The 14,375-nt window shown below is 54.8% G+C and overlaps 1 protein-coding gene across 2 annotated transcripts; it reads left to right on the forward strand.

Annotated features, from left to right (window-relative positions):
• Window positions 1–1,911: 1,911 nt before the first annotated feature.
• Window positions 1,912–14,156, forward strand: FCN2 (ficolin 2). 2 transcript variants are annotated; one of them, XM_081065880.1, is made up of 11 exons: window positions 1,912–2,342; window positions 3,638–3,727; window positions 4,493–4,714; window positions 6,210–6,323; window positions 6,932–6,985; window positions 7,363–7,398; window positions 8,332–8,364; window positions 8,761–8,888; window positions 9,339–9,468; window positions 10,299–10,433; window positions 11,005–14,156. In XM_081065880.1, exons 3-11 carry the CDS (start codon window positions 4,621–4,623, stop codon window positions 11,250–11,252), a joined length of 972 nt encoding a protein of 323 aa, XP_080922006.1. In that variant the 5' UTR covers window positions 1,912–2,342; window positions 3,638–3,727; window positions 4,493–4,620; the 3' UTR covers window positions 11,253–14,156. The 2 variants fall into 2 exon arrangements, with proteins under 2 accessions (XP_080922006.1, XP_080922005.1); XM_081065879.1 differs by lacking the exons at window positions 1,912–2,342; window positions 3,638–3,727 and having other exon boundaries at window positions 4,229–4,714.
• The last annotated feature ends 219 nt before the right edge of the window (window positions 14,157–14,375 follow it).

Genomic DNA, 14,375 nt, shown 5'->3' on the forward strand with positions numbered 1-14,375 from the left:
TATCCCAGGATGAAACTTAACCCCATGGATCAAGGACAAAATAGAGCCACTTGAACAGGCCCAGAGCCAGGACCCACAGGATCAAAATGACCCACGCTGCCTTTCAGCACCAGCTCCGCTCTCTTCTGAGGAGGAGCACAGAGGCACAATGTCTCCCACAGAATCAAGACTTACTAGACACACAAAAGGAGAGTGTGACCCATGATTAAGAGGAAAAGGTCAACAGAAACAAGTGAACAGTGCCTCAGATGTTGGAATTCACAGACAAGGACTCCAAATAAGTAGGATAAATAGTTTAAATAACATGGATGGATATACCGTGTTTCCCTGAAAATCAGACTGGGCCTTATATTAAGGTTGGCTCCAAAAGATGCGTTAGGGCTTATGTTCAGTGTATTTCATCCTGAAAAATCATGCTAGGGCTTGTTTTCCAGTTAGGTCTTATTTTCAGGGAAACACAGTAATAGTTGAAGAAATGGGGGATTTCAAAAGAGATAAGGAAAGTCTAAATATGAACCAACTGCAAATATTAGGAATAAAAATTGCAATATCTGAAATAAATAAAAAAAAATTCAATAAATGGACAATGCAAAAAAGGATTAGTGACTATGAGAATGTGCTGAGAATGAAAACATGCTGATACAGTACCCAAGTGGAAGCATGGAAAACAAAGGTTATCAAAAAGGTGAGGAAAGCCAGCTGTAATTACCAACGGGAAGGTGTCAAGCAGACCGAAAGGGTACAGTGGTCATCCAAAGGAGAGACAGCAAGAATGGGGCAGAAGAATATTTGAAGAAACATTAGCCAAAAATGTCTTAATTTGACCAATAGAATGAATCTCCAGTGAAACCCGCCATTTCTAAGATGAAGAGAGACAAGAATTCCTAATGTAGAACACAATTCTAGCAAAACTATGATTCCACAGTGAAGGTGACATAAAGACACTTTCAGGTAAGTGAGAGCTGTGAGAGGTTGTTGCCACGTTCCTAGAAAGCTGGGAGTTTGTTCTTCTGGCTGATGGGAGATGATGCCAGATGAAAAGGCAGACCCTTAGGAAGAAACGAAGGACGGCAAGAATGGGAAATACGAAGATGTTTATCAAATACTCCTTCCTTCATTTAACAAGGTTGTGAAGAGACAGTTGACTTTTTAAGGCAAAAATAATAAAAATTCAAGGTGGGATTTATAGTACAGCAAAACCCACACCCACAGTAGGAAGGATTGTGGGAAGATTCATCCATGACATGCGAAGTGGTGCAGTAGTCACTCGAGGGGGACAGTGATCATTGAAAGATACACGAGGAGATTCCTGACAACCACTGAATGGAATACAAAGAGACTGAACCAAAAGTCAAGGCAGAGGCAGCACAAGATACTAAAAAACAACCACATCCAACAAGTGCAGTCGGTGTTGGGAATCAGCTGAGCAGAGGGCACAGGGAGTGTCAGCATGGTGAGAAAAGCTGGTGTCAGCAACACCCAAGCTTACGGGAAACGCACTTCAAAGGCACAAACAGGATGGAAGTTCATGAAAGCAAAAACATACACGACGCAAGCAGTGACCTTGAAAAACGCCCTCTCTGATAGTCTCAGCCCATTGTCTTAATGCTCAGCAACACAGTTTCCGGTCACTCACCAGGCTGCCTTCCCCAGTGTCCCTGGTGTCACATGGGCTGATGTTCACGGCCGGCCAAAAGTGGGCTAAAGGGTGAGAGACACGTGAACACCAGGGCCCACGTTGCCCCTGCAGCGCCCCCCATGCTCTGCTCCCCTCCAGTGTCTGGACTGCAGATGACCCTCAGGATAGGGGTCATGAATGGGAGGTGACACACACAGGCTGGAGGAGGTGTGGGTCCTGGGGTCGCGGCTCAGAGGAGAGGTGCTGGTCGGGAGCACCCACTTTCGCCCGTTAGGACGATTGTGTGTGAAGTCACAGAGAGTTCTGCTTTTACGTCTTGCATTCTGATGAACTGTTGACAATATACTCTCTGTATTTCCTTTGGAGGGCACACTGCTTCCTCAGGGATTGGATCACACCATTTTTCTGTATGTGTTTGTCTATTTGTTTATTTTCTGTCTTCCCTCAATAGAGCCGGTTCCAGGAGGACAGAGACCCGTCTGCTGTGTCCCACAGTGTCACAGGGCACAGACCAGCCCCTGGCACATAGCAGATGCTCATTAAACATCCCTCTCTCGCTTGCTTGTGAAGCCTAGTCACCATGCACTGGCCCCTGGAATGCTTCTGGAGTACCAGCAGAAACAGAATTCTGAAATTTGGGAGTGAGGACAGCCCCCCAGCGTAAGGCAGCCAGCGACAGGACTTCAACTTTTGATCATTGTCCGTGAGTCAACCCTTCGCTTATGTGGGTGGCCTTTCGGCTCCAGAGGGACCCTTGGCAATGTCCGCTTCCTGTGTAGGGGCCGTTAGAGTGCTGGTTGTGAGTGAAGGGGACACTGGGCCAGAGGCCGAGCTCCTGCTTCTGCACCCTTCACCCTGGGCCAGGGCGGGGACCTGCACTGAGCCAGAGGGCGTGTGTGGGAGGAAGGGAGGGGCCTGTGGGGAGATCAGCGGCCCACGCTGTGTGGCCCCAGGCAGCCTCTTTCCTTCTCTGGGCCTCGGTTTCCCCACCCATAACAAGTGGTTCCCTCAAAGGCACAGTAGCTGAGCTGTGCCCCATCCTTGCAACGCAGGCTTGTTTCTCCTCGATGGTGTTTCTCACTAAGTGTTATATCCGTTCTTGCACGGAGAAGATCACTCAGTGTGTCACCACCTTTTAAAATTAATTTAAATGTCATTTGTTCAGTTTACTAAACTTATAACTTCAAAAGTCCAATGATTCCTTAAGCATTTAAGTTTGACTTGTAAACTTTATGTATAACAGGAAAATTTTAATAACTTCCTTCAAGGGACCTATGAATAATTCTTGTTCCACTCAGTGACTTAGTTAATTTAACAGCTTTAAGCATTTTAATTGCATTTAGAAGATGAATATACTCAAATCTGTGCTGCAGCGTTTCAGTTGTCTACCTTTAACAAAGCCTCCTGAGGATAAGCTAATTTTCGGAAATCTAATAACATAAACATGGCATGAACTTAGGGGTCCCTTAACTGCTCCAAAAATGGAAGCGCGGTAAGACCTCTACATACGTCACTAGCTGGTTCCATTACTCAAGCTCACATTTTCAATGAGCTTATAAGGCTGTCACTCTAATAGGACCAAATGCTCTTAAATATAGCCAACACTCAAAATACCAAACTGACAGATTCCTTTATGCTAAAATATCAACACTGCGATTGTGAGTGTCCCGAGCTGTCTGCACTCAGTGGGAAGCTCAGGTCAGGAGCTACAAGTCCCCACGACAGGCAGACAGACTGTCACACACAAGGCCCCTCTCATCACCTTCCCTACAACCACTGCCTGCGTCTCCTCCTCCCCTAGGAAGAGCGTTTTAGTCCTGAATTCTAAGCCTCCGGGTGGTTACCCATTTTCCCTGAGCGTCTCCCATCTCCCATCTCCCGTGTGTGTGCAGGAAGTCAGTGTGTTCATGAACTTGTTTTCCTTCTGTGAGTCTCACGTTGCAGGACTCTGCTGAGAACTCAGAGAACACGGGGAATTTCTTGTCCTCCCTATGATAGGAACGTCCCGGTCTCAGGCGCACGGACCCCAGGGACACTGAAAGGGAACAGATGGAACCTTGATCCTCACGTGGTTTCGTTGGACGTGAGGTCAGGATTCTAATGTCACACCTGGATAGGGGCTGTTGGTGGGTGGGGTTGGGGGCACAGACCTGCCACCTCCGTCTCTAACTGGACTCAACCCCAGGTGAGAACTCCCTGTAGGATTGACCAGTTCTCTGCGATTGTGGAAGGGCATTGAGACTCCGGGTCGGCCTGGTCGTCCCTGGCTGGGGTGGGTGTCAAATGGCCCCCAGGGCAATTTAGTGCCACCTCCGCCACTCCCCCACCCAGCCTGAAGCCTGAAGTCTAGTTCACAGTCTGGCCTCTTTATAGTGCTGGCTGGACTGGCACTTGTCTGTCAGTGTCCCGGGGCCAGCCCCCAGCCATCCTGGCCTGGCCTGGACATCCTCCCCCAGGTCACATCCATTGCAGTCAAAAGCCACCCCCCACTCCCCAGACGTTCAGCTCTCCTCTTCCTCCCCTCTAACCGCCCTAAACCCCCAGCGGAAGTTTCTACTTGTATAGACTTGAACCTTTTGTATGCAAATAGCCTCAGTGGGGTCCTGCCAGCCCTGTCCTCAGGGAAGGTTGTCAGCGCTGCATGCAGAGGGGAATGGCTTGGGCTTCTCTAAAGACACAAATAGGCAGGCGGGCCCTTCCCCACACTGGACCTTGGGACGTCTTCTTGCTGGGAAGAAAGTGTTCCAGCCAAGGGGAAGTGGGGTCATTGCAGAGGAAGCTGATTACATAGGCTGCTCACTAAGTAGGGTGTGGGGGGTGGAAGACCGTCCTCTGAGGTATCTCCACTTTCAGGTGACGGCACAAGCTTGGGGAGGAAGTGGCCGTCCCGTCTGTCCCCACCAGGGTGACAAATAGAGCCAGAGGTTGGGGTGGGTGCAGCGCCTACAAGACGGATCTCCTCGGCCGCCAGGACCGGCACGATGGAGCCGAGCCGAGCAGCCATGGCCATGGGGCCCCTTGTGCTGGCCCTCACCTTCCTGTGCACTTCAGCCTCAACTGCTGACACCTGCCCAGGTGAGTCCGACGCCAGGTGAGTAGGACCTGAAAATGGTCAGTTCTGAGAACTGACAGCCTCCACTCACTGACCACCTGCTGTGTACCAGTCCCCATGCCTTTTGGAACATTCTTTTCCTATTCTTGAGGCAGCGTGTTTTAAGCACTGTCTTCAGGAGGAGCTCCTCAGGTTTTCCACGGCACAGGCTGTGTAAGGAGGCGGAGCCGCCCTGGTAGATTTTGTGTCATTATCACCGGCACTGAGAAATGGCCCAGAAGCTCCCACCAAGTGCTGTGGGACTTTCAGTCTGGGACCTTCCTGGCTCTGGGGACAAGCAGATCCCACTGTGTCTCTGAGGTGACAGAGCAAGGGTGACATCGTCCCGAAGGGCTCCAGACCTCCGTCCCTCGCCCATTGCCTCACATGCCTGGTTCCACCCCCTCCCGCCTGGGAGACTCTGGACCCGGGGCTTCTCAATCCCACCAGAGGAGGTTGCTGTGGCCCAGGACCCGCAGCCACCCTGCGGGGCCTCATGTGCCCTGCTGTCACTAGCCTGGTCCAGGTGCGACTGACCAGGAGGAATTGTTTCCACCATGTACAGTGGAGAAGAGCCGGAATGAGTCAGGAAGGAAACACACATGGGGGCCCCTTCACTGGTAATAGCAGGGTTGATAATTTTCTTCCCGAAATGTGTCTTATTTTCTAAATGTCTAAAATCGCCAAGTATTCTTTTCTAATGAGCAAACATTAAGGATTATGAAAGTGAAGTCTACATTGGTTCTGGCCAGTGAGGACCAGGCAAGACAGACCAAGTGACGGCACCAGCTGGGGCCCCACTGGGGGCCCGTAGTCACTAAGTTGTCTCTTGGACGGCTGTTTTGGTTTTGTAGTCAACACACTCAAACTCTGAGAAGTGAATGATCTCTGGTCCCAGTTCTGCTGGACGGATTTCCTCTGTGTCCTAGGAGCAAACGCATCCCCTCTCCAGGGACCTGTACAGACCCCTTTCAGCTGAGGAAGCCCCTGGTCACGTGCCCAAGGAATGCGGGTGACAATGCTACGTTGACCCAAATGCCCCAAGTCTTATAAATGTTACTATTTATTGAAAGCATCCACTGTTTATGAAGTTCTTTCTAAACACCATGATTTATACTAAGGTTTTTTAAATGTGCATCATCCAGTCTAACCCCCCCACAGCCTCATTCTTATCCCCACTGGCAGCCTAGGGGACAGAGCCCAGAGGGGCTGAGTGGCTTGCCCGAGGACACATAGCGCTGAGGAGCTGGGTCCCCCAGGGAAGGAAGGACTCCAAGGGCTCTGCCTGTGTCACTCCCACCGCCCAGTGTCCACCAGAGGCAGGAAAACCTCACTAGCAGGCTGCCCCCCATTTGACAACCGCCATCAGCCCGGACCTGAGGTCACCTCCGTGGTAGATGACCTCGGATGGGACAACCTGTTTCCGGCTGGCCAGGGCCCTCAGGTCAGCACTGACTGGCCCTTCGTGTCTCTCTGCAGAGGTGAAGCTGCTGGGTCTGGAGGGCTCCGACAAGCTCTCCATTCTCCGGGGCTGCCCGGGGCTGCCCGGGGCCACAGGGCCCAAGGGAGAGGCGGGCACCGCAGGAGGGAGAGGTATGTGCAGGGTGAGGGTGGGGCCCCTGAGCTCTTGCCCTGTTAGACCCATATCACAGTTGGGCAGTGGCCCTGCGGTCTCAGTGGGAAGCTTGGGTCTTGTCCTGCTCAGATCCAGCATCCACCTGGGGGTCTAAACTCCCTTAGTTGGAAGCCAGTCTCTTAATCACCTATCGAGCTCTGTGTGTGTTTTGGCAAGAAATAGTGTTGACCTACCCCTGCTCTATGTGGACATGGCAGGACCCTAATTCTATGTCCCTCTGCAGTGTCACCTGAGCTCTGGGCCTGAAAGTTTCCAGGTACAGACTTCCGATGGGGACACTGCAGCCATGGAAATTAGGAAAAGTCCCCGGGTTCCCTCAGTGTGGGGCAGAGCTGGTACACGGGCCCCCAGTTCTCTGGGATGAACTCCTGGTCTCTAGGTCCTGGCCTCTGCGGTACAGGGGAGCCGTGTGAGGGCTGGGGTCCAGGCACCTTCCCTCTAGTTCTGGAGGGTCCAACCTGGGGGGCCACGGCCACAAAGATAACTAGGAACAGCGACTCCCAGCCTGGAGTTTCGGGTCCTGGGTCTGGGAGCTGGGCTCAGTGATGTGTGTTGGAATTTGCAGGAGAACGAGGTCCCTCTGGAGCCCCTGGGAAGGCTGGACCGCCGGGGCCCAAAGGTAACAACCTGATGAAGAGGGGAGACCCCCAGCTTGGCAAGAGAGAGCGAGGAGAGGGCACTTCTGGGCTGTGACAAGCATCGTTTCCAGGGAGCCAAAACAGGCCCCCGGGACACTCAGCTCAACCTGGGGTTGGGTCAGTGTCAGAGCCCCTGGGGGAGCAGGGCAGAATCCTTACCTTGGCCCAGCACTGACCCCTGGCCCTGAAGGAACATGTGGGCGTCTGTGCGCCCCACCAGCTGTCCCCCGCCCCGGCCTCGCTCCAGCTGTGGGAGGAGTTTGGGGACAAGACAAGCCCTGGTCTGGCTGACCAGGTGTTCGGGCCTGAGCTGTACCATCTCCCCGCATGGGTTGTGCTGACCCTTCTCTCTCCATAGGAGACCCAGGAGAGAAGGGTGCGCGTGGAGAGAAAGGTAAGCCCGTCACAACGTCCCGAGGGGGTGACCTGTCGACTCTGAATAGACAGGGGTACCCAGGGTGTGGAGCATGGGCCCTGGGGTGGGAGACCAACCCCTCCCTCTACTGGGGAGGTTTCTGGAGGGGAGTGGGATGGGGGTCCACACACCTGCCCAAGCCTGTCCCATCCCCACCTCTCCTGTCACAGCCCTGGGCACCTGAGCTGGGGGCCCTCTCCTGTCCTCTCCTGGATTCTGTCCCTGCACCTACAGTAAATGAGGACAATGTTTAAAACGCAAAGTTGGCCAGAAGTGGCCGGGATTATTAACGACAAGCTCTGGTCACAGAAGATGTGTAAAAATTAGAATATATACCTTTAAATATATCAATGAATATTGTAACTACGTATATCAGTGTTACATATTTATATGCTATGTCTACTCGTATTTACAATTTATCAAATATAAAATACTTTCCTGATAGATTTTCTTGCAAAATATTCCAAAAATCAGAGAAACGTGCTCCGGGAAATGCAACCCTGGACCCTCCTCCTATAACCTGAGAAGGGTCGCGTCCCAGAGGCCCAGGTTCCACCGGACTTTGTGTCTAAATGTAGAAAATCCCCACATAGCAGCCTCCCATCCCATGGCCACCGACAAGGCAGGCCGTTCTGGAGACATGGGGAGCTGAGGGGGACCCTCCCTTTGGCACAGGGCAGCTGTAGGGAGTGGCCAGTTAATAAAAACTCAGTGACTCAGTTTCTCTCAGGAGCACAGGAAGAGCCATGGCCCTCCAGGTAGCCAGGACAGTGTGGGCTTTTCTGGGGTGTAGTAATCACCACCGTGCAGGAAAGATCTAGAAAGCGCCTCTGTCTTCTGCTCTGTGTTTGAGGACAAGGCCCTGAAGATCCCACCTTTAACGTGTGTTTGCCTGTCTCTTCCCATCTGTAGGAGAATCTTGGCAGCCTGAGCAATGTCACACAGGTGGGTGACTGGCCCCGGTGCCCTCCGGCAGTCCCAGAGGCTGTCTCTGTCCCTTCCTGTCCACTAGCCCATTACAGAGGCCAGGCTCAGCCCGGACACCGGCAGCTGCCTTCAGAAGGACCGGAATGACATTCCTGTCCCATGCCCTGAAAATTAGCGCCTACTCCAAAGGCCCAGACCTGGGGACCGAGGTGGGGGCAGTCCTGGGAGGCGGGGATGGCCAGCAGACTGGGCTTGGCCGTCACAGCTTGGTGGGCTGGGTGGGGGGCTCTGTCCCAGGCCTCGAGTCCTCCTCGGCCCATACACATGCCTGCTGTCCTTGCTCCGTCCTCCTCACCCCTCAGCCTCTGCCCTGCCCTGCACATCCTGTCATCCAATTCCCGGTTCTGTTCCCAGGACCTCGGACCTGCAAGGAACTTCTCACGAGGGGACACTTTCTGAGCGGCTGGCACACCATCTTTCTGCCCGACTGCCGGCCCCTGACTGTGCTGTGTGACATGGACACGGACGGCGGGGGCTGGACCGTGAGTGTCGAGGTGTCGGGGACGGCCATGTGGTCCTCGGGCGGAGGTGGCTGTCCTGGGGATCTCCCAGACCAGGTTCTAGCCGGTGGGAGGACACGGGGTCTGTGGCCTTTGTCAAACGCCCATCCCCCTCTGTCTCAGATTGGGCCCCCCCATTTCACTGAGGATGGGGGCAACCAGAAATGGTGGGGGTGAACCCATGTGGGAACGCATCCAGGCCGTGGAGGAAGCCCGGAGGAAGCTGACCGCTTTCCCGCTGTGTGGCTTTGGGCTTGTCGCCTTAGTCCCATGTGGGCCCCCATCTGACCGCTCTGGGGTCTGTGGCGAGGCCCCCACGGCCGTGCCTTGGCGCTCGGCTGCGATGCTCTGTTAATTCACAGCTGCTCCCACGTGTGCCCCCACCCGTGCAGCCACAGCAGGCCCGTCTCCCGGCCCTTTTGCTCCCCATAGGTGTTCCAGAGAAGGAGTGATGGCTCCGTGGACTTCTTTCGGGACTGGGCTGCGTATAAGCAGGGCTTTGGCAGTCAGCTGGGAGAGTTCTGGCTGGGGAACGACAACATCCATGCCCTGACGGCCCAGGGTAGGGCCAGTGACGGGGGCTTTGGTGCTTGTAGGAACCCTGACCTTAGACCCGGGCCACCTGCAACGGGAGACCCCACTCCTTCCACCCACCCACCCACAGGTGGTTAAGTCTGAGACCAGGAAATGTCACAACCGTGACAAGCTAGGACGTGTGTTGTTTTAGACCAAATGTTAGAATGAGAGGAAGTTGGATTATTGGGGTGAAGACCCCTTCCAGTCTCACAACTAATTGTGCCCGAAAGTAGGAGGTGACCATGAGGCCATCAGGATTGGGTTAGCCCTTCTCTCACTTCTGGCTGTTGGTCTTTCCCAGAAATTGGGACCTTAGGCCTCCCTTACCTCTCCCAGGTCGGTCGTGTGGCAGGCCCCACACAGCCTCACTCACCCCAAGAGGCGCAGGCTTCACCCCAGTTCTCTACTACACGGTATCTGTCTCATGGCTGGCCCTGAAGTGACTGAGAAATCATAGGCCCACTACCCCACGGCAGCCTGGATGGTACCCGCTCGTGGGCTGCTAATTCTTGCAAAAGCAACCAGTTTCTGGGCCTATTGTTTGTGGCTGAACAGCCATTGTGGGATAATTTACACTTTCTCAGAAGAAAATTCCTTCATTCCATCACATGAACACCACCCGTGGCATTTCAGGCTTGGCATGTGGAAGTGCAGGGAGGACACTCAGAGACAGGGGTCCTTACCTCAACACGGGATTGCATATGTGCCCAGTGGAGTTTTTCTGGAAGCTCAGACGTCCCTTAAAAGTTTACCCAGATGCCCCGTGCCTGGCAGCAGAGGTCCCTTCTGCCGGGACCTTAAACCTTTCCCCAACAGGCACCAGCGAGCTCCGTGTAGACCTCGTGGACTTTGAGGGAAATCGACAATTTGCCAAGTTCGTGTCATTCAAGATGGCGGGCGAGGCAGAGAAGTACAAGCTGGTCCTGGGAGCCTTTGTGGAGGGCAGTGCTGGTACGTGTCCACGCTGGGCAGTGGCCTGGCCTTCAGAGGGGTTAGGGAAACAGCGAGAACCCCCTCATTGTCCTGGCTCTGTCTCCCCTGGGCGACACTGGGTGGTGACTTAACCTCACCACAGTTTCTTCATCCATAGGTTAGGATGACATGTGTGCCCTCATTGTACCTGAGGACAAGTTGACACATGCAGTAAAAAGTCCAAAGGGGGTGGTATTGTTGTTTACTACCATCGTGGGTGAAAAGTGGGGAAGGATGACCATTTAGCACCCCTCTGTGGGCCACCCGCCCACTCCGTGGTGCCCGCCACTCTCCCCTGTGGAACGTAGGACTTCTCGGGCAGTGAGTGGCCCCCCACCAAGTAAGAGGATGCCTGTTAGCTGGCAGGGACAGACCAGACGAGGGGATGTCGAGTCACCGTGTCACCAGGGCCATGTGCCCTGGGGTCGCATGGGTGGCGCCATGGGAGTTGTGCAGTGCACAGCACGCACACCTGGACCAGTCTGGCTTGACCTACGACCCAAGGCCTCCTAGACTGTGTGTAAAATGCCCCACTGTTTCTTCTGAGCAGGCGATTCCCTGACGTCCCACAACAACAGTGCTTTCTCCACCAAAGACCAAGATAACGACGGAGTTGCTGGAAACTGTGCCGTGCAGTACGAGGGAGCCTGGTGGTATTCCAACTGCCACGTGTCCAACCTCAATGGGCGCTACCTCGGGGGGTCCCACGTGAGCTTTGCAAATGGCATCAACTGGAAGTCGGGGAAAGGGTATAACTACAGTTACAAGGTGTCGGAGATGAAGGTGCGGCTCACCTAGGGCAGGCGGCAGATAGAGCACTGAGGACCAGGTCCCGATCCCTCACCTCTCAGGGAACACGAGATGTGGTCACTACCCTCATGCGAATGAAGAACCTCACCGCGTTCCCCACTTCGGGCTGGGACCCTCCGCCTCGCTCCCTGACCGACGCCAAGCCCCTTCTCTCCCATCTGCCTGGATAAGAGTAACTGTCCCCCAGACCTCAGCACCTGCACCTGTTGTCAATAAAGACCTCGGCTCACTCGATAGGCACACGCAAGACGCCATCGTCACTTGCTCAGATCACTGGCCGTTTCCATGTCTGTATCTGTCCTTGCCTTCCTGAGACGGGGAGCTACAGGGAGCTTCTGATGGTCTCAACAGGAGTTGGCCAAGCAGGGCCTGTGTGCCAGCACCGCCTCCCCGTGGCCTCCCGGAGGTCTGGTTGCTGTCGGCTGTTCCCGGCAGTGTTTCAGCTGAGGGCAGAGGAGAGTAGTGGAAACAGAGGCCATATGACCACAAGCCCTAAAATCTGTACTAGCCAGCCCTTTAAGAAAGTGTTTGCTGCCCCCGGGCTCAGCAATACAGTGATGTGCAGTCCCGGCCTCCTAGTGACGCCAGCTCCCCACACACCCAGGCTCCTGGGTTCCCCTGCAGGACATCTTCAGACACTAAACGAGAGGGGATCGAATGCCTGCAAAGCCCTCACCTAAACAAAAGGAAAACGCAGTAAGGCAGTAGGTGCAGCTGCCCTGAGCGCCTGGGAGACGGGAAGGACCATGCCTTGGTGTGAGAGTCCAGTGCACGGCTGACCCACCGCCGAGCTCGACGTGCAGGATGGAGAGACACCCCTCTCGCCAGGCAGGCTACCTCTAAGAGATGGAAGTGGCATTAGTGTGGGGACTCTAGTCTGCTGAGGAGGGTACCTGGCCCTCTCCCCCAGCCACCGCCCTACTCATCCTGAGAGGACCCCACCCTCTGCCTGGTCAGCCTGTCCTGGCATTGGCCAGTACTTAACGCTGTGTGGCTGTTTGGGTCACCTAGACTGCCCTAGTCACTTGGCTAATGAAGACAGACAAATCTGGGCCTACTCCCTACTACCCCCAGGCAGCAGGCAGGGTGCAAAGCCGTCCAGAGCCCCGCGAGTCAGTCTACACTCAAAGCAGCTCTCTTCCTCTCTGGGGGAACGAGGCCTCGCCCCATAGCATCGGACAAACAGTCCCTATTCAGGGCAGTTTCCTTCCATTCTTCCCCACGGCCTGTCAAGCGGGGTGGTCTTCCATGTGGGACGTTGACAGAGGCTGTGCAGACCCCTTGCAGGGTTGGCCCCTGGCACCTCTGCAGTCTCCCAGGGTCAGTGCAGGCCCTACCCCCCCCCACGCGCACTGCCGCACAGGGTCACGCTGCGTAGTGGGGTTGCTGTGACACAGCTGCCCGCGCCCACGCCCACGCCGCCTTCCACAGAAGCTGCGGTCAGCAGAGCAGCCCTGGGCATCAAGTCCAACATCAGTGGGCGTGGCCCGGCAGCCAGAGGGCCGGCCGGACGGCCAAGGATTTTTATGGGGCAAAGCAGTAGCTTGAAGGCCGGTCCGTGGGGCATCCTCTGGGAAGTAGGACGTCAGTGGTGTGGGTGTATCCGCCAAGGCTGTCTGTCTGACCGGGAGTTACAAGGCAAAGACGTGCTTAGAGGAGGACGGAGTCCCACGCAGGCGGGACACAATGCAGTGGGGAGTACAGGAGTGGGAGTCTGGCGGAGTAAGAACGACCCAAAACAGTTCTAGACCCCAGACAGGAAGAGGTGGGGGTTTTCAAATCGCTGGAGTAACAAAGGCCTGAAGTAGTGTTGGCCCAGTGACCCACCATGTAAGTAACGGTCCTCCTGCCCAAGCGGAAAGCTGGAAGCCATCCTCCCTAAATGAGAGATGGCAGGTACGGAGGGAAAGTAGCAACACAGCCGATGGGAGAGGCATTTCGGGGAGAGGAGCGAGGAGCCGGACCACAGAAGGGCTGGCTTTCAGGTCACTGCAGCATTGACCTGCCCTCCCAGGCCCTGCCTCGGACCCAACCTGGGCAAGAACACGTTTGTCTTGTGCTGCGGCCCTGAGACGTGAAGGGTTTGTGACGACAGCTGGCTTTCTAAAGGTCACTTACTTGTGCAAAGAGGTGGCCTCGGTCAGGGCTGGGGTGCAGGAAGGAGAGAGGACATCTGCATTCTCATCCTGCTTCTAAAACCCGCTCTGGGCTTTCAGCCAGCTTTGCCTCCTGTCAATTTCTTTAGCCACATTCGAGCTACTTAATGTGGTTGTCACTGTCACAGTGACTAATCAGCCATATGGGTGGGGGGCGGCCAATTATCTGATTCCTGGAGCATCACAGGAGGCTGGAAGCCCCACCGCCCACCCCAAATGTGGCAGAAGTCCCAGCCAGGAAGCCATGAGAGCCAGGAGCCATCTGGAAGTTTCCATCTGTGCCAAAGTAGCAAATACCGCCCTCCCAGAGTCCTGTGCCGTCCATGACAAGAGGGGTGTCCTCGGCTTTAATTGGGGCTGAAATATAAATCGCCGTATCATAGGGTCGGAGCGTAAGGTGCAGCTGCTCAGGTTCCCTCTCCCTTGTAACAACACCACGGCCTCTGCAGCTCTAATGGTCCTGTTCTGCCTTTTCTGAAAAGCTTGCAGGCATGAGAAGCTCACCTCACCGCCGTCTAGGACAGCCGTACAGGGTGGCCTGGGACAGTTGACAGTGGCATCAGAAGCTCTGCCCCTTGTCGAATCTGCCCTTGCTCTTCCACAGAGCTCATTTGTGGAAGGGGCCCCGTGCACCGTCCAGCAGGACGTCCAACGCAGCTTACCCATATCCGCAGAAGGGCCTCTACTGGGCTGATGGCCAAGTCCTTGATGGGAGTCAAGGACAGAATGCGTGTTCAAAAAACAAAAAACAAACGAGCGCTGCTGCCAAGTGTGTGACAGGCTAGGCAGGGCCCTGGCCACAGCCACTGCATAGCTCAGGGGGCCCGGGTGTCACCCAGTTGCCTCAGCTGATAAGGGGTCTGGCTCCACAGCCCCCACGTCTCTGGGCCATGTGAGCAGGCATTCTAACTGTGTTTGTGATCATGTGATTGGCTTTCATTTCACTTCCAGCACC

The sequence above is a fragment of the Rhinolophus hipposideros genome, assembly GCF_964194185.1.
Source record: "Rhinolophus hipposideros genome assembly, chromosome: 11".
Lineage (NCBI taxonomy): Eukaryota > Metazoa > Chordata > Mammalia > Chiroptera > Rhinolophidae > Rhinolophus > Rhinolophus hipposideros.

Excerpts from the sequence above, each read along its gene's own strand:
- FCN2 (XM_081065880.1), top strand. The coding sequence starts at position 4,621 with ATGGAGCCGAGCCGAGCAGCCATGGCCATGGGGCCCCTTGTGCTGGCC. Across the intron at positions 4,715-6,209 it reads AACTGCTGACACCTGCCCAG|AGGTGAAGCTGCTGGGTCTG; the intron begins GTGAGTCCGACG and ends GTCTCTCTGCAG. Across the intron at positions 10,434-11,004 it reads CTTTGTGGAGGGCAGTGCTG|GCGATTCCCTGACGTCCCAC; the intron begins GTACGTGTCCAC and ends TCTTCTGAGCAG.